Source organism: Symphodus melops (assembly GCF_947650265.1).
Source record: "Symphodus melops genome assembly, chromosome: 22".
NCBI classification, from domain to species: domain Eukaryota; kingdom Metazoa; phylum Chordata; class Actinopteri; order Labriformes; family Labridae; genus Symphodus; species Symphodus melops.
The window spans coordinates 19,074,420-19,100,976 of NC_136712.1; the positions used below are offsets into that span (position 1 = coordinate 19,074,420).

At 46.2% G+C, this 26,557-nt stretch overlaps 1 protein-coding gene and 2 long non-coding RNA genes across 4 annotated transcripts in view; all 3 read left to right on the forward strand.

Annotated features, from left to right (window-relative positions):
* The window catches only part of ttll12 (tubulin tyrosine ligase-like family, member 12), a 16,465-nt gene extending 5,040 nt beyond the window's left edge, over positions 1–11,425 (forward strand). Inside the window, 7 exon segments of the mRNA XM_079334850.1 lie at positions 2,235–2,429; positions 2,508–2,619; positions 3,262–3,413; positions 3,683–3,764; positions 3,901–3,969; positions 10,394–10,532; positions 10,954–11,425. Of these exon segments, the coding sequence (XP_079190976.1) occupies positions 2,235–2,429; positions 2,508–2,619; positions 3,262–3,413; positions 3,683–3,764; positions 3,901–3,969; positions 10,394–10,532; positions 10,954–11,105 (901 nt within the window). The 3' untranslated portion in view covers positions 11,106–11,425.
* A 2,917-nt stretch (positions 11,426–14,342) lies between these two features.
* On the forward strand, positions 14,343–22,092 carry LOC306818056. Of its 2 annotated transcripts, none has more exons than XR_013778121.1 (4): positions 14,343–14,593; positions 20,225–20,793; positions 20,890–21,243; positions 21,467–22,092. It is a non-coding gene; the product is annotated as an uncharacterized lncRNA (long non-coding RNA). The 2 variants fall into 2 exon arrangements; XR_013778122.1 differs by lacking the exon at positions 14,343–14,593 and adding an exon at positions 18,059–18,139.
* Positions 22,093–23,551: 1,459 nt separating this feature from the next.
* Positions 23,552–26,259, forward strand: LOC306818057. Its single transcript, XR_013778123.1, has 3 exons — positions 23,552–25,321; positions 25,410–25,463; positions 25,586–26,259. It is a non-coding gene; the product is annotated as an uncharacterized lncRNA (long non-coding RNA).
* Positions 26,260–26,557: the final 298 nt, after the last annotated feature.

A 26,557-nucleotide genomic window follows, 5' to 3' on the forward strand; every position in this document is an offset into this window, starting at 1 on the left:
CACAGTTCCAGGCCTGAGAGGAGAGTCTATTGGGCTTTAGTGAGTCCTTTATGGCTCTAAATCCCACTGTGTCTCAGTGTGGTGGGTTTGTGTCTCGGTGTGGTGGGTTTGTGTCTCGGTGTGGTGGGTTTGTGTCTCGGTGTGGTGGGTTTGTGTCTCGGTGTGGTGGGTTTGTGTCTCGGTGTGGTGGGTTTGTGTCTCGGTGTGGTGGGTTTGTGTCTCAGTGTGGTGGGTTTGTGTCTCAGTGTGGTGGGTTTGTGTCTCGGTGTGGTGGGTTTGTGTCTCGGTGTGGTGGGTTTGTGTCTCGGTGTGGTGGGTTTGTGTCTCCGGGCTCCTCTTGTGGGTGCCGTGGGTGATTTTTCTCCTTGACCTTTGTTGACCCCCCTCCAACAATGGAGCTCGCAAACGCTCTGCACTTTACGACGTCCTGGGCTGTTCTGCAGAGTAAACTCTGGTCCTTGTCTCCCATTACTCATCGCTATGAGCTGGGTCATTGAATGATCCCCGGTCATGTTCCACACTCCACAGCCCGTTAGCCCGAGCTAACATAGCATCTCTGATGGTTCTGTATATACGCCCTAATCTGTTCCTGTTCGTCTCTGTATTATCTGAGGGGCCCGGTGGTTCCCTCCGCTCATGGGGCTCTATGGTTTGCTCATGAAGAGTAAATTCATCCCCTCACCTTCCTCAGATGTTTGCAGGTTATTACCCTCGAACGCTGACATTTCAGTGCGGTGTATTTATCAGGATGTGCGAGTGAGTGTCACTTTATTCGGTCTAGTCTCGTAGTTTTCGATTCTTCTCAGTGGTTGATCAGACCGATCAGGTTCTTTCACTGACCTGTTTGAAGTCACTTATTTTTATTCCTAGTTTACAAAACGTCCCTGTTTTATAAAGCTCGGTTAACAGCGTCCCATCTGGGTCGCCATGTCACGAGAGCGCGGGGATCTCGGCTAAGTAGTTGACTTTTTTAGGAATTATTTTAATATCCTAGTTTGTTGCTCTTATTTACTACTTCACCTTGAAACCTCGACCCTGCCTCACTGTGATTGGTCGGTATAGGCGGAGTGTGAATCTGGTCAGGAGGACCAATAACTGCCTTTCATAAAGACATCGCTGCTGCCTTGAACTAGAACATCACTATTGGTTCTTAGGAGCGGTTAAAGAAATCCACAGTTTATTCAGCTTTTCTACCTTTAAAGTTATTGAGTTATTACAGTGTTGAAGTCATTCCCCTCTATGGTCAGATCATAGGCTGTTAATACTGGAAAGGCCTCCTTCACAGCCGTTACCTGGAGGGGACTCTCCTCGGGTCTCTCACACCCCTAGTGGGTCCTAACCACTTTAAAGCAGAGTGTCCCTCCCCAGTCTATGTGTCCTCTCTGGTATTGGAACAATGGGGACAAAAAGCTTCTTACCTTAGTCTTCTATCCCTTTGGTCCGTCGTGGTCCAACAAGAAGAAAATATAAGATCTAAAAGGAAAAGGGTTTTTGTTGGAAAGTCCTTACAATGGAAGGTTTCCTTTTATTTTATAATAACACAATTGATTAAACACAGAGATTACACAATAATACAAATCCTACAGAAGAGTGATATTCTCACAGTGAGTGACTAGAGCTAAACTCCCCTTCTCCTGCGTACGCCACGATGTGAGCAGGACCCCCAATCATTCTTTAGAGCTTCTCTCCTCAAGCAGTTTTATGACCACCAACTATTCCAGCACATAATAATAATATAACACTCATTAATCTATTATAAGTACACATTATGCATGTAATACATACATCAACTTCTCATGATAAGGTTTATGAAAGTTAAAATAAGACTTTTGTGATTCGCTGAATTCAGCCTGAACTCAGCTTGAGAGGAAACTCTCTCCTGTGATTGGTCAAAGTGTCAGCCGAGCGTTCAGCTTGTTGACACTGAGCAGTCTCACTTCCTTCAGACCGGGAGTGGTGAGGGAGAATCGTCTGTGATCTTTCAGCACCGTAAGCCGTCGTGAAAGCGGGTTAGTCTGCTTTATCCGGAGGAGCAATGTACCGAGGATTTTCCTTCGCCGGAAAGCCAGAAAACTTTCAGGCATAGAAAAACCTCGGCTTTCATGAGTGTGCGTAAAGATACGACAGGATGAAATGATGATTCAAATAATTAAAGAAAAAGCACAAAAAATGTCAAACGAATCCAGCAGTTGCATAATTCTTTTTTCTGTCGTGTTGAAACTCTTCTTTTCCAGGAAGCTGAGCGAGGAGCGCCCTCATGTGATGCTCAACCAGTTTCCCTGCGAGAGCCTCGTCACCGTGAAGGACTGCCTGTCCGCCGTGGCCCGCAGAGTCAAAGGAGGGCCGGCGCCTGATTGGTTACCGGAGACCTTCAACCTGCACACGGAGCTGCCACAGTTCATAAAGCACTACACGCTGAGACACCAGAGGTGTGGTCACACGCACACACTGAATCCAGCTGTGACGATGAGGAGGATGATGATGATGATGGTCTCTGTGTGTTTCAGAGGAGAGGACAACCACTGGATCTGTAAGCCCTGGAACTTGGCACGAGGTCTGGACACGCACATCACCAACAACCTGGACTACATAATCCGACAAAGAGAGAGCACACCGAAGGTATCAGGGTCAGGTTCAGGGTCAGGACCCGCACGCAGGCCCGAATCAATCAGACCTGTAAACTGTGGTTACATGAATTTCCCAATACAGCGCGAGCAAATTAAGCATGACCAAATATGGACTTCCTCTTTTGTTGCGCTCCCTCTTCCCTTCTGGCAGTTGGTAACCGGGGCGGTTGATCACCACTTTCCGACTGAGACTCTTTACACGTGTGTTTTCCTTCGGTGCGTCGTTATGTGGGGCGGGCTCATTCTGAGCTGCTGGCCTGATTCTTATTGGTCAAAGACGTCATTCTATCATTTGTCCACAGAGCTGTCAATCATGGTGTTATGCCATGTCGATGCTACGTGGTGTGACGTGTGAGAATCAGCACTGTAGTTAGTCTCAACTTCCCCGCCGAGGGTCACGGGGCGGCGTGAAGAAACCCAATCGTGTGTGTGTGTGTGTGTGTGTGTGTGTGTGTGTGTGTGTGTGTGTGTGTGTGTGTGTGTGTGTGTGTGTGTGTGTGTGTGTGTGTGTGTGTGTGTGTGTGTGTGTGTGTGTGTGTGTGTGTGTGTGTGTGTGTGTGTGTGTGTGTGTGTGTGTGTGTGTGTGTGTGTGTGTGTGTGTGTGTGTGTGTGTGTGTGTGTGTGTGTTTTCCAGGTAGTGTGTAAGTACCTTGAAGACCCCGTGCTGTTCCACAGGGAGGAGGTGGGGATGGTGAAGTTTGACATTCGCTACATGCTGATGCTTCGCTCTCTGCAGCCTCTTCGACTCTACGCCTACAACGTCTTCTGGCTGCGTTTCGCTAACAGGTGAGACACACACACACACACACACTCTCTCTCTCTCTGTCTCTGTTCCTTTAAGTCTGTGATGTCTGAGACGTGAGACGCCAGGTCGTTACCTTTGCATCTCTAAGGTGGTCGTGTCTCCTCTTCATCCCCCCCCCCCCCCCGTTAGTTCCTGAAGGTTTGAATAATAACAGCTGGAGGTGTGAACGGGGCTGCAGCGATGGGAGTGTGAAGGATTAGCACGCAGCTCGGTTAGCATGCGTCTGACTCACCTTTGTTTCTCCTTCTAGAACTTTCTCCTTGGACCACTTTGACGACTACCAGAAACATTTCACCGTCATGAACTACGCAGAGGGTGTGCAGCTTAAACAGGTGAGCGTGCATGAGAATAAAAGCTTTAGTGGTCCGGTCTCAGGTTGGATCTGGTCCCGGCCTGCTTTCAGGTCTGGAGCGTAGTGTGTTTCTTATGAAGTAGGAAGAAGAGGATTAAATGTGTTGTCTTCTGTAGGTGCACTACGATGAGTTCATCCCCATGTTTGAGAAGCAGTACCCGCTTCATCCCTGGAAGGAGGTCGAGGTCGGTGCAAATGTTTGACTCTTTTCCAAAATCTGTAAATCAAACCCAGTGAATGAACGTTTACATTTTTCAAACATCAACGTCCCAGTGAGGTGGATTTTAGGATTCAGAGCGACGTCGTGGACTCCTGATATTCTCAAAAACACTGCGTTCACATCCAGAGGTCACACAGAGGTCATACAGCGTCCGAACTCCCCTGAGCACGAGAGGCGTCTTTCGTGTTTTCACAAGTCTGAATGTGGTTTTGCTTCAGGATGTGGAGCGCGAGGTCGTTTCACCCCGTCAGGCTCAAAATCAAACATGAACAATCTCCTGGTTTAGAAATAACGCTAAACTTCAGTAAAAATCAAATAGAACAGGCGCAGAATAAGTTCTGAGTCAGCGTTTTATTGAGTGATACCAGAAGTATGTTTGTCCATCACAGTGAATAAATGTAGAGTTTGTTTTCTTTACACAGCATTAGGATTGTGTTGCTAATTTTCTGAAATCAAAATAGTGGCCGATGTGACAGGAAGTGAACGTCTCCACCAATCGATGCAAACATCAGTCGTATCAACTCATTTAAAAGATGATGAATTTATAAATATAAATACTGAATAGACCGGGATAACCTTACGTGCCCATCTCAAGAATGGCTTTTGATTATTGCTGAGCCCCTTCATCCTCAAATAGTTTCTGTAGGATCCAAAAGAAGGACAGTTGTGTTGTTCACATGTCGAGGTTTCACATGTTCAGAGTGTCTGTGTGGTTTCTGATAACACTGCAGCAGACGTGTGGTGCCACACTGACTGTAAGTGCATACACAGATGACCTTTGACCTTAAATGGTTCTCATGACTTGAAGCGTTCACATGGATGATTCATGCTGCTGGATTCTATAGTCATTGTCTGCTATAGAAATGTCACAAACATGGATATTGAATTTCCCTCGGGATCAATAAAGTATCTCTCTCTCTCTCTCTCTCTCTCTCTCTCTCTCTCTCTCTCTCTCTCTCTCTCTCTCTCTCTCTCTCTCTCTCTCTCTCTCCTCTCTCTCTCTCTCTCTCTCTCTCTCTCTCTCTCTCTCTCTCTCTCTCTCTCTCTCTCTCTCTCTCTCTCTCTCTCTCTCTCTCTCTCTCTCTCTCTCTCTCTCTCTCTCTCTCTCTCTCCTCTCAGGGGCTTATTAGTAATATCACATAAAACATATATAAAGATATTAGCAGGTTCAGTATTCATACAGTCCAGAAACATGATACTGTCTGATTTAACTCAGATATGTCCAATCTAATAATCTTAAGTCATTCAAACAGCACAGACACAGTTAGCTCCCCATCAGCTCTTTGAACAGAGGAACTCGTCTCCCTCCAGGTGAGTCGAACAACGTGAACATTTACTACTTACCTGTTCGTGACGCCGCTGTAAGCTGGGTTTCTATATCTGTGATGAACGAATGAACATTATCAAACAGACCTGTGGATCGTCTTAGACTTATTTATCCACTGCATGCTGGACCAGGACTCTGCTGGACCAGGACTCTGCAGTCACTGGACCAGGACTCTGCAGTCACTGGCCCCATGCTGGACCAGGACTCTGCAGTCACTGGCCCCGTGCTGGACCAGGACTCTGCTGTCACTGGCCCCGTGCTGGACCAGGACTCTGCTGTCACTGGCCCCGTGCTGGACCAGGACTCTGCTGTCACTGGCCCCGTGCTGGACCAGGACTCTGCAGTCACTGGCCCCATGCTGGACCAGGACGCTGCAGTCACTGGCATGCTGGACCAGGACTCTGCAGTCACTGGCCCCATGCTGGACCAGGACTCTGCAGTCACTCGCATGCTGGACCAGGACTCTGCAGTCACTGGCCCCGTGCTGGACCAGGACTCTGCTGTCACTGGCCCCGTGCTGGACCAGGACTCTGCAGTCACTGGTCCCGTGCTGGACCAGGACTCTGCTGTCACTGGCCCCGTGCTGGACCAGGACTCTGCAGTCACTGGTCCCATGCTGGACCAGGACTCTGCAGTCACTGGTCCCATGCTGGACCAGGACTCTGCAGTCACTGGCCCCGTGCTGGACCAGGACTCTGCAGTCACTGGCCCCGTGCTGGACCAGGACTCTGCTGTCACTGGTCCCGTGCTGGACCAGGACTCTGCTGTCACTGGCCCCGTGCTGGACCAGGACTCTGCTGTCACTGGCCCCGTGCTGGACCAGGACTCTGCAGTCACTGGCCCCGTGCTGGACCAGGACGCTGCAGTCACTGGCATGCTGGACCAGGACTCTGCAGTCACTGGCCCCATGCTGGACCAGGACTCTGCAGTCACTGGCCCCGTGCTGGACCAGGACTCTGCTGTCACTGGTCCCGTGCTGGACCAGGACTCTGCTGTCACTGGCCCCGTGCTGGACCAGGACTCTGCAGTCACTGGCCCCATGCTGGACCAGGACGCTGCAGTCACTGGCATGCTGGACCAGGACTCTGCAGTCACTGGCCCCATGCTGGACCAGGACTCTGCAGTCACTGGCCCCATGCTGGACCAGGACTCTGCAGTCACTGGCCCCGTGCTGGACCAGGACTCTGCAGTCACTGGCCCCATGCTGGACCAGGACTCTGCAGTCACTGGCATGCTGGACCAGGACTCTGCAGTCACTGGCCCCGTGCTGGACCAGGACTCTGCAGTCACTGGCCCCATGCTGGACCAGGACGCTGCAGTCACTGGCATGCTGGACCAGGACTCTGCAGTCACTGGCCCCGTGCTGGACCAGGACTCTGCAGTCACTGGCCCCATGCTGGACCAGGACTCTGCAGTCACTGGCCCCGTGCTGGACCAGGACTCTGCAGTCACTGGCCCCATGCTGGACCAGGACTCTGCAGTCACTGGCCCCATGCTGGACCAGGACTCTGCTGGACCAGGACTCTGCTGGACCAGGACTCTGCAGTCACTGGCATGCTGGACCAGGACTCTGCTGTCACTGGCATGCTGGACCAGGACTCTGCAGTCACTGGCCCCATGCTGGACCAGGACTCTGCAGTCACTGGCCCCATGCTGGACCAGGACTTTTCCGTCACTGGCCCCATGCTGGACCAGGACTCTGCAGTCACTGGCATGCTGGACCAGGACTCTGCAGTCACTGGCATGCTGGACCATGACTCTGCAGTCACTGGCATGCTGGACCAGGACTCTGCAGTCACTGGTCCCATGCTGGACCAGGACTCTGCAGTCACTGGCCCCGTGCTGGACCAGGACTCTGCAGTCACTGGCATGCTGGACCAGGACTCTGCAGTCACTGGCCCCATGCTGGACCAGGACTCTGCAGTCACTGGCCCCATGCTGGATCAGGACTCTGCTGTCACCGGCATGCTGGACCAGGACTCTGCAGTCACCGGCATGCTGGACCAGGACTCTGCAGTCACTGGCATGCTGGACCAGGACTCTGCAGTCACTGGCATGCTGGACCAGGACTCTGCAGTCACTGGCCCCGTGCTGGACCAGGACTCTGCAGTCACTGGCCCCATGCTGGACCAGGACTCTGCAGTCACTGGCCCCATGCTGGACCAGGACTCTGCAGTCACTGGCATGCTGGACCAGGACTCTGCAGTCACTGGCCCCGTGCTGGACCAGGACTCTGCAGTCACTGGCCCCATGCTGGACCAGGACTCTGCAGTCACTGGCATGCTGGACCAGGACTCTGCAGTCACTGGCCCCGTGCTGGACCAGGACTCTGCAGTCACTGGCATGCTGGACCAGGACTCTGCAGTCACTGGCCCCGTGCTGGACCAGGACTCTGCAGTCACTGGCCCCATGCTGGACCAGGACTCTGCAGTCACTGGCATGCTGGACCAGGACTCTGCAGTCACTGGCCCCGTGCTGGACCAGGACTCTGCAGTCACTGGCCCCGTGCTGGACCAGGACTCTGCAGTCACTGGCCCCGTGCTGGACCAGGACTCTGCAGTCACTGGCCCCGTGCTGGACCAGGACTCTGCAGTCACTGGTCCCATGCTGGACCAGGACTCTGCAGTCACTGGCCCCGTGCTGGACCAGGACTCTGCAGTCACTGGTCCCATGCTGGACCAGGACTCTGCAGTCACTGGCCCCGTGCTGGACCAGGACTCTGCAGTCACTGGCCCCGTGCTGGACCAGGACTCTGCTGTCACTGGTCCCGTGCTGGACCAGGACTCTGCTGTCACTGGTCCCGTGCTGGACCAGGACTCTGCTGTCACTGGCCCCGTGCTGGACCAGGACTCTGCTGTCACTGGCCCCGTGCTGGACCAGGACTCTGCAGTCACTGGCCCCGTGCTGGACCAGGACTCTGCAGTCACTGGCCCCATGCTGGACCAGGACGCTGCAGTCACTGGCATGCTGGACCAGGACTCTGCAGTCACTGGCCCCATGCTGGACCAGGACTCTGCAGTCACTGGCCCCGTGCTGGACCAGGACTCTGCTGTCACTGGTCCCGTGCTGGACCAGGACTCTGCAGTCACTGGCCCCATGCTGGACCAGGACGCTGCAGTCACTGGCATGCTGGACCAGGACTCTGCAGTCACTGGCCCCATGCTGGACCAGGACTCTGCAGTCACTGGCCCCATGCTGGACCAGGACTCTGCAGTCACTGGCCCCGTGCTGGACCAGGACTCTGCAGTCACTGGCCCCATGCTGGACCAGGACTCTGCAGTCACTGGCATGCTGGACCAGGACTCTGCAGTCACTGGCCCCGTGCTGGACCAGGACTCTGCAGTCACTGGCCCCATGCTGGACCAGGACGCTGCAGTCACTGGCATGCTGGACCAGGACTCTGCAGTCACTGGCCCCGTGCTGGACCAGGACTCTGCAGTCACTGGCCCCATGCTGGACCAGGACTCTGCAGTCACTGGCCCCGTGCTGGACCAGGACTCTGCAGTCACTGGCCCCATGCTGGACCAGGACTCTGCAGTCACTGGCCCCATGCTGGACCAGGACTCTGCTGGACCAGGACTCTGCTGGACCAGGACTCTGCAGTCACTGGCATGCTGGACCAGGACTCTGCTGTCACTGGCATGCTGGACCAGGACTCTGCAGTCACTGGCCCCATGCTGGACCAGGACTCTGCAGTCACTGGCCCCATGCTGGACCAGGACTTTTCCGTCACTGGCCCCATGCTGGACCAGGACTCTGCAGTCACTGGCATGCTGGACCAGGACTCTGCAGTCACTGGCATGCTGGACCATGACTCTGCAGTCACTGGCATGCTGGACCAGGACTCTGCAGTCACTGGTCCCATGCTGGACCAGGACTCTGCAGTCACTGGCCCCGTGCTGGACCAGGACTCTGCAGTCACTGGCATGCTGGACCAGGACTCTGCAGTCACTGGCCCCATGCTGGACCAGGACTCTGCAGTCACTGGCCCCATGCTGGATCAGGACTCTGCTGTCACCGGCATGCTGGACCAGGACTCTGCAGTCACCGGCATGCTGGACCAGGACTCTGCAGTCACTGGCATGCTGGACCAGGACTCTGCAGTCACTGGCATGCTGGACCAGGACTCTGCAGTCACTGGCCCCGTGCTGGACCAGGACTCTGCAGTCACTGGCCCCATGCTGGACCAGGACTCTGCAGTCACTGGCCCCATGCTGGACCAGGACTCTGCAGTCACTGGCATGCTGGACCAGGACTCTGCAGTCACTGGCCCCGTGCTGGACCAGGACTCTGCAGTCACTGGCCCCATGCTGGACCAGGACTCTGCAGTCACTGGCATGCTGGACCAGGACTCTGCAGTCACTGGCCCCGTGCTGGACCAGGACTCTGCAGTCACTGGCATGCTGGACCAGGACTCTGCAGTCACTGGCCCCGTGCTGGACCAGGACTCTGCAGTCACTGGCATGCTGGACCAGGACTCTGCAGTCACTGGCCCCATGCTGGACCAGGACTCTGCAGTCACTGGCATGCTGGACCAGGACTCTGCAGTCACTGGCCCCGTGCTGGACCAGGACTCTGCAGTCACTGGCCCCATGCTGGACCAGGACTCTGCAGTCACTGGCCCCATGCTGGACCAGGACTCTGCAGTCACTGGCCCCATGCTGGACCAGGACTCTGCAGTCACTGGCCCCATGCTGGACCAGGACTCTGCTGTCACTGGCAGTATTCATCTTCACAGTGTTCCTTGTATTCTGATAGAATGAAAGCCCACACATACTTGACTCTTTGTGTTCTTCTCTATGAGTCTAGAACACAGAAGCTCTGCTGCTGTTACACGTCTGTATTACAGCTTCACAAACCTAAAAGAATTACTCTCACATGGTTGACACAGTTCAAAGATGTATCCACAAACTCATCCAGATGAAGCAATCCATAAAAATACTATCACACATATTTAAACGTGAAGAAAAGCATTTTTTTAATTTATACAGTATTTTGATCTATTGTACGTCACTCTGACAGTCACCTCCTGTCATGTCCTCTTTGTCCCTTCGTGTCACAGGAGGAGCTTTTCAAAGCTTTCAAGGAGCTCTTCCAGGCAGCCTCTTCACGGCCCGCCCCCTACGGTGTCTGTCCCTACCCGTCGTCAAGGGCCATTTACGCTGTGGATCTCATGCTCAAGTGGAGCACGGGGCCCAATGGTGAGTCTGTAGGATCAAGACATGTGAGGGGGGGGTGTTTCCTGAAACAGACTGTGGATCATCTTAGGTTTATTAGCCGTGGTACAACAACCTAAGAACAGAATACACAAACATATCTGATTGGTAGAGTTTTCATCTACACGGGTACAGAGACTGCTCAGGTACAGGATCTCGGTAAGGCCGAAGCCGTTGTGAAACTTTTGTTCTGAGCCATTTAAATCCTCCAAAATAGAGAGATAAACTTCCAGCTTAAAAACATGAACTCATCTCTCCGTGAAGACTGATGGTTAAATTTTCTCTCCAGCAGCTTATCATCAGAACTAATCCTGTGAAGATTTCTCAACCCTCGTCTCTGCTCTCTGTATTCCCCGTTAATGATCGTTTCTTTATTAACTTTGTGATTGTTTTGATCTGGGCTCAGGTGAGCGGGTCATGCAGCCTCAGATCCTGGAGTTGAACTTCAGCCCAGACTGCGCCCGGGCGTGTCTCTACCACCCGTCCTTCTACAATGACATGTTCCAGACGCTGTTCCTGGATCAGCCCGAGCACTGCCCGGTCACACCGATCGAATGATCCCCTCGACAGCTGCTGCTTTGTTTTCTGGACTCCTTTATCTCACTTCACACTTTGTATCTGCTTCTCGAAGGTCCTTCTCACACATTCAAACACATTCCTGATCATTCAGGAACTGTCAGGCAGGCTGCCTCTGAACTCCTGTTCACATATGAACCTCACAGCAGGGGGGCGATCCCGGGGGTCTGAATCTGGAGCAGCACAGTCCAACACTGTGATGAGTCCTTGTGTTTAAATAAACACTATCTGTGTTTCCAACATGTTCACCCTGTAAACAGCAGAGAGGAAACGAAACAGGCAGAGAGAAAAGAGAGTGAAGCAGCTTCTCAGTGGTCTCAAGTTTTAAATCACGCTCCACATTGCATGCATGCCGGGGGGGGAGGAGGGGGGGGGGCTGTCTGCTGCAGAAAGTTTACAAGGCGGCTGGCAGGAAATCATCTGAGTATGGTCTTTGTGAAGATGATGTCATAAGGTGCATAAGTGGGCTGCAGGTGTGAACTAATGTTTCACCTCCACATTATCTGTTAAATCTCCACAGTGAGGGAACAGTTCTGGAGCTGCTTGTGTTTGGTGCTAGGACACTGGAGTTATCACAGGATATGCATCTCTCCTGTTAAAATGATTTTTTTTATAATTTTCCTTGCTGGTTATTTCTCACGTCTTGAACTTCGAGCTCCTCGTCCTCCTGACGCAGCGAGAAGCTGCTCCTGCAGGACCTGCTAAAGAGGGAATGAAGCTTCTGGAGAGGAATAAAGAAGATTCATCAAGCACATAACCTGACTCTGTCGGAGAAGGGGAAGTGAAAGCCAGCAGCTGGAAAACGGGAAGTGATGCACAGGGTGGCATGTGATCTCAGGAAGGAGGAAGTTATTGACTCTGCGACGGTGTAACATCGGGGTCCCAGTCTGTGAATGCACATTACCTCTCGGTGTAGAGAGGCAGTGCTCCACACGGCGCTGCCTCGTCCCCAAAAATGTGAGTAATTGAATGTGCAGTTTTTAGGATTGCTTAAACAACAAGCCCAAACTGAAATGCTAAAATGCTCCACCCTGTCAGGAGTCACAGAGTCAGGCTCGACCTCTTCAAATTACTCTCCGCTGTAATCTGACACGCTCTCCATCGTGAGACCCCGGGGAAAAAAATCTTCTGTGGGACCCTCCAACCAAGGTGGACATCACCATCATGTCTGCTACAGTCCTGAAACTTACTCCTTATCCTGCTTCCGTTTCCTCTGAGGTGTCCAAAATAACAATTTGGTAATGTTTAAATATGAAGCATGTTGCTCCTATATTGAGATTAACATCCATAAATTAAAGAGAGGCACCCCAACATTTGGATGCTTACATTGGGGCCCCGAATGTTCAGAGGATTTACAGTTTGTAGGGGAGAGTCCGAACACTTATTAAGGAAACAGATGTCTTTAAATTCTGCATACACTTCATGCTCACTCTGTGTTTGACAGATGTGTGCTTTACATCTTTCCTATAGGCTGATCCATGGCAAGCCTGTTTGATGCTGCTCATCTTTTAAATAAACTTATCATACAAGCAAGTAAGTGTCAACAGATTTCATCATCTGCACATCATCGATGTCTGAGAAACGACACCTCTCTTACAGACAGATAATTCCTCGTCATTTGTGGGAACTCCTCGAGCAAACTTTCATTGCAAATATCAGAAATGTAAATAAAAGCCTTTCTTTGTATTTTATTTTAAAATATAAAAAAGATGAAGTGAAACGAGAGAGAACACCTTTGGATAAGCAGTGATCAAAACATTTGTAAATAATGATTTTATATTTTTGCTTCATTGCCCTCTCCTCTTCCCTCCAAGGTATGTGACCCCCCCCCCCTGTACCCTCTATAACCCCCACTATAAATAACACCACCAGTTCCTCTTACATCCTCTCCGAGTTTGTGCAATGCATGCCTTGTGACGATGCTGCAACCCCACACTCGTTCTCCTTCCCCTTTGTTGTATAAAAGTCACCCATTTTATCCTTTTCATAAATGTAAATAGAAATCTGACTCCTTTAAATAATTACCTCAAATCTCTGCACATTCTTTTGATGGGATGAGAGGAATGACCTGTTATTAACCTGATGAATCAAGAACACAAGTTACATAGTCTCTGGGTTTAAACTGTGTCCCTGACCACAGACGGATACCTGGTCAGTTCATGAAGTCTGAGCCCCGACTATCTTTCCCTGAACCTTTTTATAATCTAGACATGGGGTGCTCAATACGTCGATCACGATCTACCAGTCGATCGTGAAGGCAGTGTGGGTAGATGCACAGCATTATAAAGTACATCAGCCTATCGTCCATCCTCACTATGAAAAAACGGCTCCGTATTTTCCTCTTAAGTTTCGTTTCATTGAAACCGAAAGTAAAGACGGTCGCGATGTGACTGTATTTGCTGAATGAATATTAAAATGTGTAACGTAGTGTTAAAAGGCTGCATCAATCAAGTTATCATTTTTTTGCAGCAAGAAAGGCAGAGGATGATCAGGCAAAGAGGAGGACAGGTGAGAACTGTAATAAGCTGCCGAAAAAGTGTGAGCACCCCTGATCTAGACAGATCATTGGTGCATCAAACTCCTGCATCCTTTCTCCAATCTGTAGGTGAAAAGACTTTCTACCTGGCCTGTTTAGTCAGTCTAGTCTAGTAACCATTCCCTAAGAAGGAAAAGACTATGTAAGTGTTTAACTATCAAGGCTCACTTAACCTAAATAAAGTGGGTGAGTGATGAACCGTTAAGGCTTTAAACTAAACCTATTTGTGAATTGGTGAGTGATTAACTGTGAAGGGCCACATAAAACACATTGGAATGTGAAATTACTCCTGCAAGCCCTCTTCACACAAACACCTTTAACTTCTGACTAAAAAGTCAGACAACTAGGTTAAAACACACAAACCTAGAATAAAACATGATAAAATTACTAGTATAATATAAACGTAAGCAGAAATCATTCATACTGTTAATATCAAACCATTCCTTTGTACTGAGTGATCAAACCTTATTTGATTTATTCAATAACACTTGAGAAGTTAAAAAAAGGCCTATTATTATTATTATATTATTACTATAGAACCCATGGTGAAGCTACTCCCAGGTCAGCCTACAAAAATAAACAATTATTACTTTTGTTTTCGGTCTCTGTTGTCACTCGCGTCACCAATCCGTTCGGACCAATCAGAGGCCGCCCTGAGCAGCCTATAAATACTCCGGTCGGCTCCCTCACGCCTATTGTTCACATAACTTCTACATCCTCTGGAGACTCTACAGGAAGCAGGGCAACTGTTGGACATATACCGGGAATAATACATCTACTGCGAGGGAGACGAGCTCTTCTTCCATTCTGATGAACTGATAAAAAAAAGGACTTTCACACGGTGACATGTCATCATCGTGATGTTTTACAGGAAGCTTTGGGAGTATTGACACGAGAGTTTTGAGTGTTTAATACGTTGAAATGAGGAGATACGGTAAGTGGATTTGTTTGCCGTTAGAGGGACGTCGACCCCCTTTTCCCTAGATGGTTTACTCGCCATTTTGTAGTGCTGTCCGAATTTTGAGTGACCATAGTCATTCCCTAGATCGTCCTCTCGATGTATCCCACAATGCATTTTGAAAACTATTGGACAAGCGATGGTCACTCTGACTTCCGCGCGCTGTTCGTCGGTGGGGAGTGACGTCACAACGTGGCGGCCATCTTGGGTCAGGCAGCTGGTCCAGTACATGGATGTCATGTACTATTTAAACAACCATAACTTAATCAAATGTCAACCGATTTTCAAACGGATTGATTTGTTATAAACGTCAGGCACATAGCTGTTAAATATCCAGATTTTGCCGGGAAACTCCCATACCTTAATATTCAAAGGTTGATTGGTATGGTCAGAGATGTATATTTCTGCATACTCAATGCATTTTAGTCATAATCTTTCATAAATATTAAACGGATAGCTAAAGCAATGGATACACGCACAAGGCATTTATAACAAATCAGTTTTGTTAATGATATTGACAGACTTGAGACGATAGTCTGCAAGCATTAATAAGTTTTGGTTGAAAAAGATGTTTCATTATCTCTAAAATTCAATATTTCACATTTATTATATGTAAAGGTTTTCGTCAACATAAACTTAGCATTGTAGAAGTTTCCACTGAAATTCATTAGTCACAGTCACAGTTTGAGGAGAGAAAATGGTCACATATGTGTTTGAGGCCTGGGCATGTAAAAATGCAAAAGAGAAGCTTTGCAGATCACTTTGTTTTGAAAATAAAATAAAAATACAGTTATATAACTGTCTTCAGGATTTTTGATAGGTTTGAAGTCAAACACAGCATGCTGGCAGAATCTGATGCAAGCTAGTTTATTTACAAGCAGAGGCTGACTTGCTGGTTAGTCTTTAATGTTCAGCCTTGGTAATGTATGTCATTCACCATTTCCCCTCAGCTCTACAGAATCTAATTTCAAACTTAATTTCAAACCTTCTCTGAGAGAAACAGGGCCCTTAATCTAATGACTGTCTCTACTGGTGCCTTTTTGGGTGTCCTATTTCCCATTGAAGTGGTGAGATGAACTCAAAATGTAAGAATTTCACATTTTAAACGTATGCATGTTTTTTTTTTGCTATCTATGGCACTCTACGTAAAGTGTTTGTACGTCCTCCGGAACCCTTCAGGTGTCTTGGCATCCCGGACGAGCCCCCAAAAATGTCAGGTCCAAAACTGACACTCCGCAGCTTTCTCTTAAGTTAGTCTAGTTTGTGCTGCATCTGTAAAATAGATTCTGAGAACAAACAAACAGACATCAGAATTCAGGTTATAATACTTGCAAGGAGAGCGGTTTAGAGACAGCAGAATTTACAATCTCCAAACCTACTCTGCTGTCCTCCTGCCCGTCCCTTCTTTTTATTGAAGAAGCACACACCCTCATTTACACAATGTATGATTACTACATGATGCACATGATGATAGATGACACAATTAACCGTCTAGCACGGGTATGGCCACCCCTGACCCACACACACAACCCCCTTGTTGTGCAATGTAATGTCTTCCCCAAAACGAGGCACCATATCTGTAATCAAGAATATAATGAGCGAAAGGAGAAGTGAGATTGCAAAACTAAGTAAGATTGCAAGGTTAAGTGAGAGTGCAACATGTACTTCTCCTTTGCACTCTCAAATATCTGTGCAGAGACATTTCATGATTAACATAGTTCCCCAAAGTTTTAAGCTTTAGCACTTTATGATAACTTTATATACAATTTTATTCTAACACACTACTAGAGTGTAAAGTGCTTCTTGTTTGTTCTAATACGCACCGAATGCTTGTTGCCAACTAACAAAGAGAAGAGAAAACGTCTAACAGCCAATGTCACAGGGATTACAGACATTCAGAGCAAAATGAAACACAGCTGAAATTAGCATTAGCGACACAGAAGAAAGCGCTGATCCCGTCAGCTCAACGTAGGAGAAATCATTGACAAGAAAGAACCCATAACATTAATGGTGTTAGTGTGGACCGTAATGTAAATAACATTAATGGTGTTAGTGTGGACCTTACTGTAAATAACAAATGGTGTTAGTGTGGACCGTAATGTAAATAACATTAATGGTGTTAGTGTGGACCGTACTGTAAATAACAAATGGTGTTAGTGTGGACCTTACTGTAAATAACATTAATGGTGTTAGTGTGGACCGTACTGTAAATAACATTAATGGTGTTAGAGTGGACCGTACTGTAAATAACAAATGGTGTTAGTGTGGACCGTAATGTAAATAACATTAATGGTGTTAGTGTGGACCTTACTGTAAATAACATTAATGGTGTTAGTGTGGACCTTACTGTAAATAACAAATGGTGTTAGTGTGGACCGTAATGTAAATAACATTAATGGTGTTAGTGTGGACCGTACTGTAAATAACAAATGGTGTTAGTGTGGACCTTACTGTAAATAACATTAATGGTGTTAGTGTGGACCTTACTGTAAATAACAAATGGTGTTAGTGTGGACCGTACTGTAAATAACATTGATGGTGTTAGTGTGGACCTTACTGTAAATAACATTGATGGTGTTAGTGTGGACCGTAATGTAAATAACATTAATGGTGTTAGTGTGGACCGTACTGTAAATAACATTAATGGTGTTAGTGTGGACCGTACTGTAAATAACAAATGGTGTTAGTGTGGACCTTACTGTAAATAACATTAATGGTGTTAGTGTGGACCTTACTGTAAATAACATTAATGGTGTTAGTGTGGACCGTACTGTAAATAACATTAATGGTGTTAGTGTGGACCGTACTGTAAATAACAAATGGTGTTAGTGTGGACCGTACTGTAAATAACATTAATGGTGTTAGTGTGGACCTTACTGTAAATAACATTAATGGTGTTAGTGTGGACCTTACTGTAAATAACATTAATGGTGTTAGTGTGGACCTTACTGTAAATAACATTAATGGTGTTAGTGTGGACCGTACTGTAAATAACATTAATGGTGTTAGTGTGGACCTTACTGTAAATAACATTAATGGTGTTAGTGTGGACCTTACTGTAAATAACATTAATGGTGTTAGTGTGGACCGTACTGTAAATAACATTAATGGTGTTAGTGTGGACCTTACTGTAAATAACATTAATGGTGTTAGTGTGGACCTTACTGTAAATAACATTAATGGTGTTAGTGTGGACCGTACTGTAAATAACATTAATGGTGTTAGTGTGGACCTTACTGTAAATAACATTAATGGTGTTAGTGTGGACCTTACTGTAAATAACATTAATGGTGTTAGTGTGGACCGTACTGTAAATAACGTTAATGGTGTTAGTGTGGACCGTACTGTAAATAACGTTAATGGTGTTAGTGTGGACCGTACTGTAAATAACATTAATGGTGTTAGAGTGGACCCTCAGTAAGCAGCAAGCTAGTAGGCTAAGCGCAGAACGCAAAAATGGAGCGGGGATGGTGAAAGAGAGTAACAGGGAGGTTCTGCATCAGTGAGCACACGTTATTGGAGGCAAGAGCAATGGAAATAGTTTTGTCATTAAATTTTAGTGACCATATTGCCTGAGTTCAAGCTATGCATCAATTGTCACATCATGGGAAGACAGACAATCTGACTGGGACTCATGAGGCATCCACCGCCATAGACTCAAACATTTTAGTTCACGCGATGTGTGACAATTTTTATTTGGCTCACATATTTCACAGTTTCTCTCGACTCTATAGTCTCCCAGATACAGTGATCCGATTGGCTGATTAGTATCACATGCGCTGAGTGCAATTTTGCATAGTTTCTTGGTCTGACGAAATGCTTTACCAAACAGTTGTCATACTCCCAAAGCTTTCTGGAACTCTGTGATGAACGTGTTCAGATCTGAGGAAGTAGTGATGGTGGATAAAATACACATCTGGATTTTGTATTATCAAAGCCTGATGTACTGTATGTAGAAGAGGTCAATTTAAAGCTGTTAATCTGGTTTTGCATGGATTATTTATGAATTTGTACATTACTTTTGTTTTCTGATGACTCAATTTGGTCAAGGATAAGGACCGGTTATATTCTTAATGGTTTGGTGTTTTCTTCTTGATATTCTTGGTGTTCATAATCTTGCTTTTCTTGGTGATTAGAAACACTCACTTCATTATAAAATGTAATTATAGCCTGTCCTAAAAAAACCTCCCAGTTATCAGAAGTCCATCATCAGTCTTTTGCCTGCTCCACTTTTCAGAAAATGTGTGCTGAAACAGGTTTAAAGATTTTCCCTCTATGACTACACAAAGATGCTAAAATACAAGATCAGAGTGGAATTTTGGCAAGAAACTTAAAAAAAAATGTTATTGGGAACTCTGGAGTACATCATGTGACATTGTTAGTATTGAACTTTGTTTTTGTTTCTTTTCATTCTTCTTCATACATTCAATGTTCTAGATTGCTAAATGTATGGTCAATCTGAGATGTTATTAAGGGGCTATTCCGTAAGGCTATGTGATTGTGAACCTTCAAAGGCGTGGCTTACTGTAAATCTGACAAAACAAGTTCTTTAGTTGTGATTGTTACAATGTTTTAGCGTCAATGAAGTTTTGTTTCAAGAAAATGACACGACCCCCTCAATTCCACCAGATGAGTGTTCGGTGCGCCTTCACTACATTCCTGCAGCAGAGCTGATGGGTATCACTTTATAAGTGTGTGTGCTTCCACTGGGTCCGCTGTGCTGTGTCTCTGCCCTGGCAGTCTGGAGCCCTCCAGAGCAGATGCTCAAGGCTTCTATATTTGCCGGATGTCGGAGCATGGCGCATCAATTTAGTGGAGAAAAAGTTGGACATGTCACATTGTTTAATTACAGCGGGAACTCTTTTGCCTCAGCACTCCAGTTGTGCTCTCCATTCTGCAGATGGAGAATACAGCTAGTAGTCATTGACAGACAAGAATGTAGGAGCTGTCAGAGCTACCGCGCAATGCACAAGGATTTGGTGGAATTGAGGCTTGAGATGGAGGAGTTACAGTAGAGCTTTCTGTTGGATTGGGAACAAGTACTTAATAATGTATTGTGGGGCTGGTTGCATCATATGGTCTTAAATAAGACTGGTCTTAACTTAATGAGTTTAATCAGGTCGCTATGACAGAATCAAAAACTCAGTTACGCCTTGATCTCTGTATTTGTCCAGATTGCGTCAGTCCCTTAAAGCTCTCTCCTGTCCCTTTTAATGTAAATTCTGTAGATGAGGCATGCCATCATAAACACTTTTAGAATTTAGTGTCAAGTGGTGTGACTACAGTGACAGCCGAGCTTCAGACTTCCTGCCTCCGTCAGGCGCAAGATTTATGACATGTTTAGTGAGAACACGGCTTAAACCCTTATGGTGAAATCGGTACATCTGTCTAGTCAGACTTCAAATGTCAAGTTAATAGTTGACTTTAGACCAGGCATGAGCCCTGTTGGTGTAACCAGCCCTTAGAATCCTTTTTTCATATAACTACAGCCCTTTTTGATGGAAATGTATTAATTGTCTTTGAGTCCTGATTTTCATTGCCAGCTTTATGCTTGTTAAACAGCCAAGCACTAATTGTCATTTTTTGTATTCATCTTTTTGACCCAAGGTCCCTGAACTGAGGTCATCGCTTGAAGGATCAAAGGATTCATGCAATGTAATCTAGAGTACTGCTCAGCTGAGACGGGCTCACTACAACTTCAGGGTAACACAGATGCTGTCACATTACCTCAAGACTCCACCCCTGTACCAGTGTTTTGACATGTACATGGAAATCAATCATGGTAGCTACTCAATGTCCTGAGGAGCTCAGGCTTGCACACACACCAGCTCAGTGGCAGCCTTGCAGTACGCAATCCCATCATATCTCTCATGGACACACACAACAACCTGAGTCACAGCTAAGCATAATCAGTGCTGGATTTCATCGTGGTGGCCAACGCGTGGTATACGCCAACCAAAACTGGAGCAGTGGTGTTGGACCTTGTAAAAGCATTCAAACTGCACCGCAGCTAAGACAACATTCAAATAGCTCTTGCCTGTCCTTTCCAAGTCTGGCAGCACTTAAGGGAGATAGTCCTGAAATTGCAACACAGCCATCTCCATTACAGGATATGTATTCTGTAGCCGAGGACAAGAAGACGACTTCTCAACCAATGTTACAAGCCTCACTGAAAGGTAATCCTCGAGATTTTAAGTCCATAACTCCCCGTTCTTCTTTGTCAAACCAAGCTGTTGTCCAAGTTGAACTGAAAACAAATGCTATTTTTTCAGACAGAAGATACTGCAAGAGACAAGTGAAAGGTACACTTGAATGCATAAAACGTGGATGGTCTGAAGTGCAAAACATGAATCTTTCAAGACCCAATCAGAACCACCCTCCCTCACCCACTCAGGAATGGCAGGATAGTATGAAAGCCTTTATTGAGAAAATGGTTGCAGAATTTAGGCGTACAAATGTAGAACGCGCTTCCTCCAACATTGCTGCCAATCAGCCAACTACTGTGGCTACTAAGGCAGGTGAAGAGAACAGTTCATCATGTAGCAAGGCAAATGCTGAGCCAATACCGGAGTCGAAAGGGGAGGCAGCTGATTGTCCTACATCTTCACTGGACAACTATAACACAGGTACTTTAATTTCCGGCTTTATGAAATTGAAAACGTGGTTAAACTGAATCTATTAAGTGTGCATCACTTGAATATGATTTGCAACCAGTAGAACACTTGTATGTAACCATTCTTGATGAGGCGTTAGCAGACTTGTGCATTTGGCCGACTGTGAATATGATGTGTTCATACTGCAGAACGTTTCCCCTGGAGTTTAGTAACATTAATCTCTTTACATCCACAGAGCATCCTAGGATTCTGAGGAAGGTTGCAGCCACTCGCAAAAAGGATGAAGATGAGACTAGGACCACAGTACCAGATGTGCCCTTGGATAAACTGGTTGAGGACCAGGTCAAGTCATCAATTAACTCCAAGGACACCGTGAAAGACACCACCCAACTTCCTGGTGTTTCAAGGCCTCTCAAAGGCAGAACAAAGGAGCATGAACTTGACAAAGGCATACAATCCGTGGATGGATTTGGCAAAAAACATGGTGTGGTGCATTTCTCAGAGGAACTTAAAACAACCTTTGTTTCGGAGGAGAAGATTTCAGCACCCGTGTCAAAAGTTAATAGCGACCAACAGCAATGCAAAATTTTTGGTCAGAAACTTATTTCACATTCCAAGCTGAGCTCATCAGTCGATAAGGTCCAGATCCAAGATGATCCATCCGTTCCTACAAGTAAAAGTAGGAAGCTGGAAAAAAGAAGGTGTACTGAACGTTTAAGTGGCAATGCACGTTCTGTGTTTTCACCACCTGAACTGAGTGTTGCGCGCTCTAAAAATGAAGTCAAAGAACAGACTGGTCAGTTGAAAGGCAATGCTGAGGAAACATTTATTATAAGAACTATCCATAATCCAGAATATGAAGACATTTCAGATGATGGTCAAATGGAAGGCTTGACGGAGGAAGCAATTGTCAAAAAACATGTAAATAATCCAGAATATGAAGACATTTCAGACGATGGTCAAATAGAAGGCTTGGGTGAGGAAGCAATAGCTTTAAACATTGGAAATGGCCCGCAGTATGAAGACATCTCTGATGACAATGCACAGCCAGCCACCAAACTCCCTCGTCCACACACTGAGGACTCAAGTTTTTCAACAGCCCTTGAAGACCTTCGATGTAAATTTGCCAGTGAAGATGAAAATTCAAAAGCTGCAAATGTGTCAGTCGAAAGGCTGTCTCAAGTAACTAAACCAACCAGTGAGCAATCATTGAAAATGGGAGTCTCTGCACCTGTGCAGGATCTGGCACAGATGAAAAAACAATTCTCTGCAGACGAGGAAAGGAACCAGAAGAAGCCTGTTTCACCAAAGATAGAAACGTTTGACATGGAACGCTTAAACTCTCGTTCATGTTTCAATGAAGCTGATGATGAAAACCGCTCAGTTTTGCTTAGCTCTGCTGTTTTCAGCAATGAAGTGCTGGACGATCATACTGATGATGATGATGATGATGATGATGATGATGACTGGATAGTGATACCTATAACAATCTCTGACCTGCGACTTTATCCAGAAGATGAAAATCAGGAAGGCTTAGAAATAGCACAGTTTGATAATGGTGATGCCGATACCACAGAGAAAAAAACCAACACAAATCGGCCAGGCTCAAAACCAGAACAAGTCTCTCCTGTTTCCAACCTAGAGGTATTTGAAACAGTCGATAGCTTTGTACAAGCCACAGAAGTACAAATAATGAATCGATTTGAGGTGCCATGTTGGAGTTCTCCTAACCACAATGATGATGACACAAAAGAATTACATGTACCTCAGACCAGTCGAGAACGTCTCTCCAAGGATGAAGACAGTTATGACACTGAAGACAGCTGTGATTACCCGTCTGATTCAAAGCACAATCATTTGACTGTCTCCAGGACATTGTTGGATTGCAGTTCAGTATCTCCAACCCCAGGAGTAGATGTTCCTTTAAATATTGATGAGGGAGAAGAACAGGTCACAACTGGTCCAACCAAGCAGTTCAACAAAATAAGAGAAAAACTTAAACAATTAATTGAAAGACAAAAGAAGACATGTGGACAAAGTATTTCAGAAAAGACTGATAATTTATCCACTGAAGTTGATCCAGAAGGTGAAACCTCCAAAAGCCGGAGAAAGGCAAAAAGGAAAAGGGTATTCTCTTCAGGTTCAAAAACCGGTGAAGACACCTCGTCAAGTCAACATGGGAGAAAATCATCTGCAAGAGTAGACCCCGAGTGTAGAAAAGAGGTTCAGAACTACAGTTTGCCGTCTGCAAACCTTGAAGCACCACAATGCCAGTCCACGTATACTGAAGCAAAATGTAAAGGCATAATGCAAGAAGCACAACTGCCACACAATACAGAACAGCGTGGACTGCTTGAAACCAAAGCTGAACATGAGTCTGGTAGACGCAAGACAGAAAAACCAGCAATTTCAAACGGTGATCCAATAATTATTGAGTCTGACTCAGAAGGTGAAAGCGATCCGAACTACATACAGAAGGCAAAAAGAATAAGATTTACTTCTTCAGGGTTTGAGGCTAGAGATGATCCCTCGTGTGCTGGCCAGCAACCACCACATCTGCGGTTTAAACTTTACAATGAAGGGTTAGAAAAACGTCTCCAGAATCTAGGCTCTGACCTGCTGATTAAAATCAAAGCTGACTCAAAGCGTCTTCACCAAGAAGTGGAAAGAATTATTATTGATACAGACTCTGAGGATGAAGATGTTAACGGCAAAAAGAAGACGAAGAGACCCTCCTCTTCAAGCTCAGAGGTTGGTTATCTTGTCGAACCACCATCACAGCGGAATGAAGCAACCCATGCCTCAAGCTCAAAAGCTGATTCCCAACCTGCTCGAAACAAGTCAGACCTGCAAAGAAATTCACATGCAGAGAGTCCTATCATCGTTTCATCTGACTCAGATGATGACAGTCACATAGCTTGCTCAAAGGAAAAAAGGAAGAGATCAATCACACCACCGCCATCACAACAGTTGTCTAACCTACCAACAGAGAATATTGAAGCGATGGAGGACATGTCTTCTGATGTTACTTGCAATTCTTCTGATGAAGAAGTCGTAAACAAACATCCAGGTGAAAGAACATCCAATACGAAGAGATTTTTCCCAACAACTTCAGAAGACAGTGACAATACCGTATTGGCCACAAAACACAAAATCACAGAATCTGAACCTGTGAACCCCCATTGTGTGGCCAACAAAACCTCTGAAAAAGACAGACTGTCTTCTGAGCACAATACAAAGAAACCAGTCCAGGCGTTGGACGGGAAAGCAGAAACAGCCATGTGTGCTAATTCTGTAATTCCTCGTCTTTTTGTTTCGAACAGTAATGGACACGATGGGTGCTTGGAACTTAAGGGGATAGATGAAACTCAGACTCTAAAGAACAAAGTCTGCAAAAAGGATGAACAGCGCTTGAACAGAAGTAAGGGCCATGGGAAGGTAGCAAAGCCCTCACTGGTTTCAAGACAATTTTCTTTACCCAACCACGTAGGCCTATCAACCTCCAGCAGCAGTTTGCCTTCCACAAGTGGACCACAAACTGATGCAAGACGAGGTTCAGCCTCAGCAAGCAGCTTGCCTTTGTCTGGTGTGTCCAAAGAAACATTAAACCCCACTAATCCTCTGAGATCTGAGCAGAGCACATCTACACTCAGGAAACATTTGAGTTCATCCAGACTGGCGCGCTCTCGCTCGTTAAGCAGTCCTTCAACAATAGATCCACCTTGCTCTCCGACCATAGCGCCATTAGCTTCAGGAAGGGAAAAAGTTAAACAAATATGGGGTGATAACCACATTGACACCCCATTCAGAAGAAGGGGCTATGGGAAAGAAGTAGGAAGACCTAGAAGTGACGACTCATCAAGGGAAGGAACATCAGGACACAATCAGAGCGAGTCATCGAGGGAAGCCAGACCAGAACCGAGTCACAGTGGTTTGATGAGGGAAGCTCGACCAGAATCCCATCTCGAGAAGAAGCGAGCCAGGCAGACGCACAGCTCTCTTGGGAATATAGCCCCACTGATGAAGAAATCCTTAACTGACTACAAATGGGTACCAAAGGCCACAAATCGGGATCCTCCAAGGGAACAATGTGTGTGCATTTTACAGTCTTAAATGTATTTTTGTCATAGTTTGTCTCTGCTCTGAATGAATGTTGCTAACCTTCATTCTAACCATAGGTGGCACTGTGGGTGAGAATTACAAGTGGTCACAGAGGAAAAAGCCGAAGAAAGGTGATAGCTAGCATATTTCCTTGTTATTGATTTTCAAACTGATTGAAGCATGATGCGATTTTTTTTATGGCTCTTTTTGTTTTTTTGTGTAATCCCATTTTCTCACTGCTTCCTGATTCTAGGTCCCAGCAGAGATGAGACGCAGTGAACTCCTGAGGGACGTCATGAGTAAAGATTCATGTGCCTCTTACCCAACTTTGTTTTGTTCCCACAGGGACAGATGGTTGCTTGGCCATAAGTCCAGTTACTGTTGTAACTAATTCTTTTTTCGGAGACTTTGTATATAGTTCGATGACAGACAGCGTTATATCTAGAACAGAACATTTTGTATTTTAGCTGCTTATATCTGTGTATGTATATGTTCATTTTGTAAATATTTCAACTGTTTGTGGTATTTCATTTTTTTATTCATTTGTTATAAAAAGAAGTTATTTTTAATCCGGTCCTTCTTGAAGCATTCCAATAGAACATAAAGCTGTTTCCCTGTTTTGCTCTAAGTTCGGTCTGGACATCAAACTGTTAAGTTCAGATGTGTAATATCTATTTTTCCCTTTTTTGTTCAACTGTTAATGTAAATAATAATGCTGTTCATTACTCTGGGAAATGTTAAACTTGTTTTAAAATGTCACCGGTGACTTGACTTTATCCATTGAGTTATTTTGTGTTCGAGCTGTTTGGTGATTTAAACTGTATAGTAAACCTAAGATTGTTTATATTCATCACCAACTGTTTTTCTTCCTTTTTTTTTTTTACATGAGCAAAAACAAAAAGACCAATAAATCTGATGTAAGAATTGTTTTTATATTGTGATTGTAATTATGAAGCCCCGTCGCTGAAGTTGACACAAAGCATGTTACAAACACTGAAACATGCACAGATTTATTCACTTTGTTACTTTGATTGTTGCCTTAATTACTTTATCATGAGTCACAAGTGAGTGACTTTTACCAGAACTTTTTTGTTGTTGACTGTTTTCGGTTTGAATCTGGACCGCACACATCTTCTTAAGAAGAACAACAAGCATGTTGAAACAAGAACAGCGGATGCAGCTGGTCGCACTGAACTCCCGATAGCCGAAGAAGTTGCTTCATCTC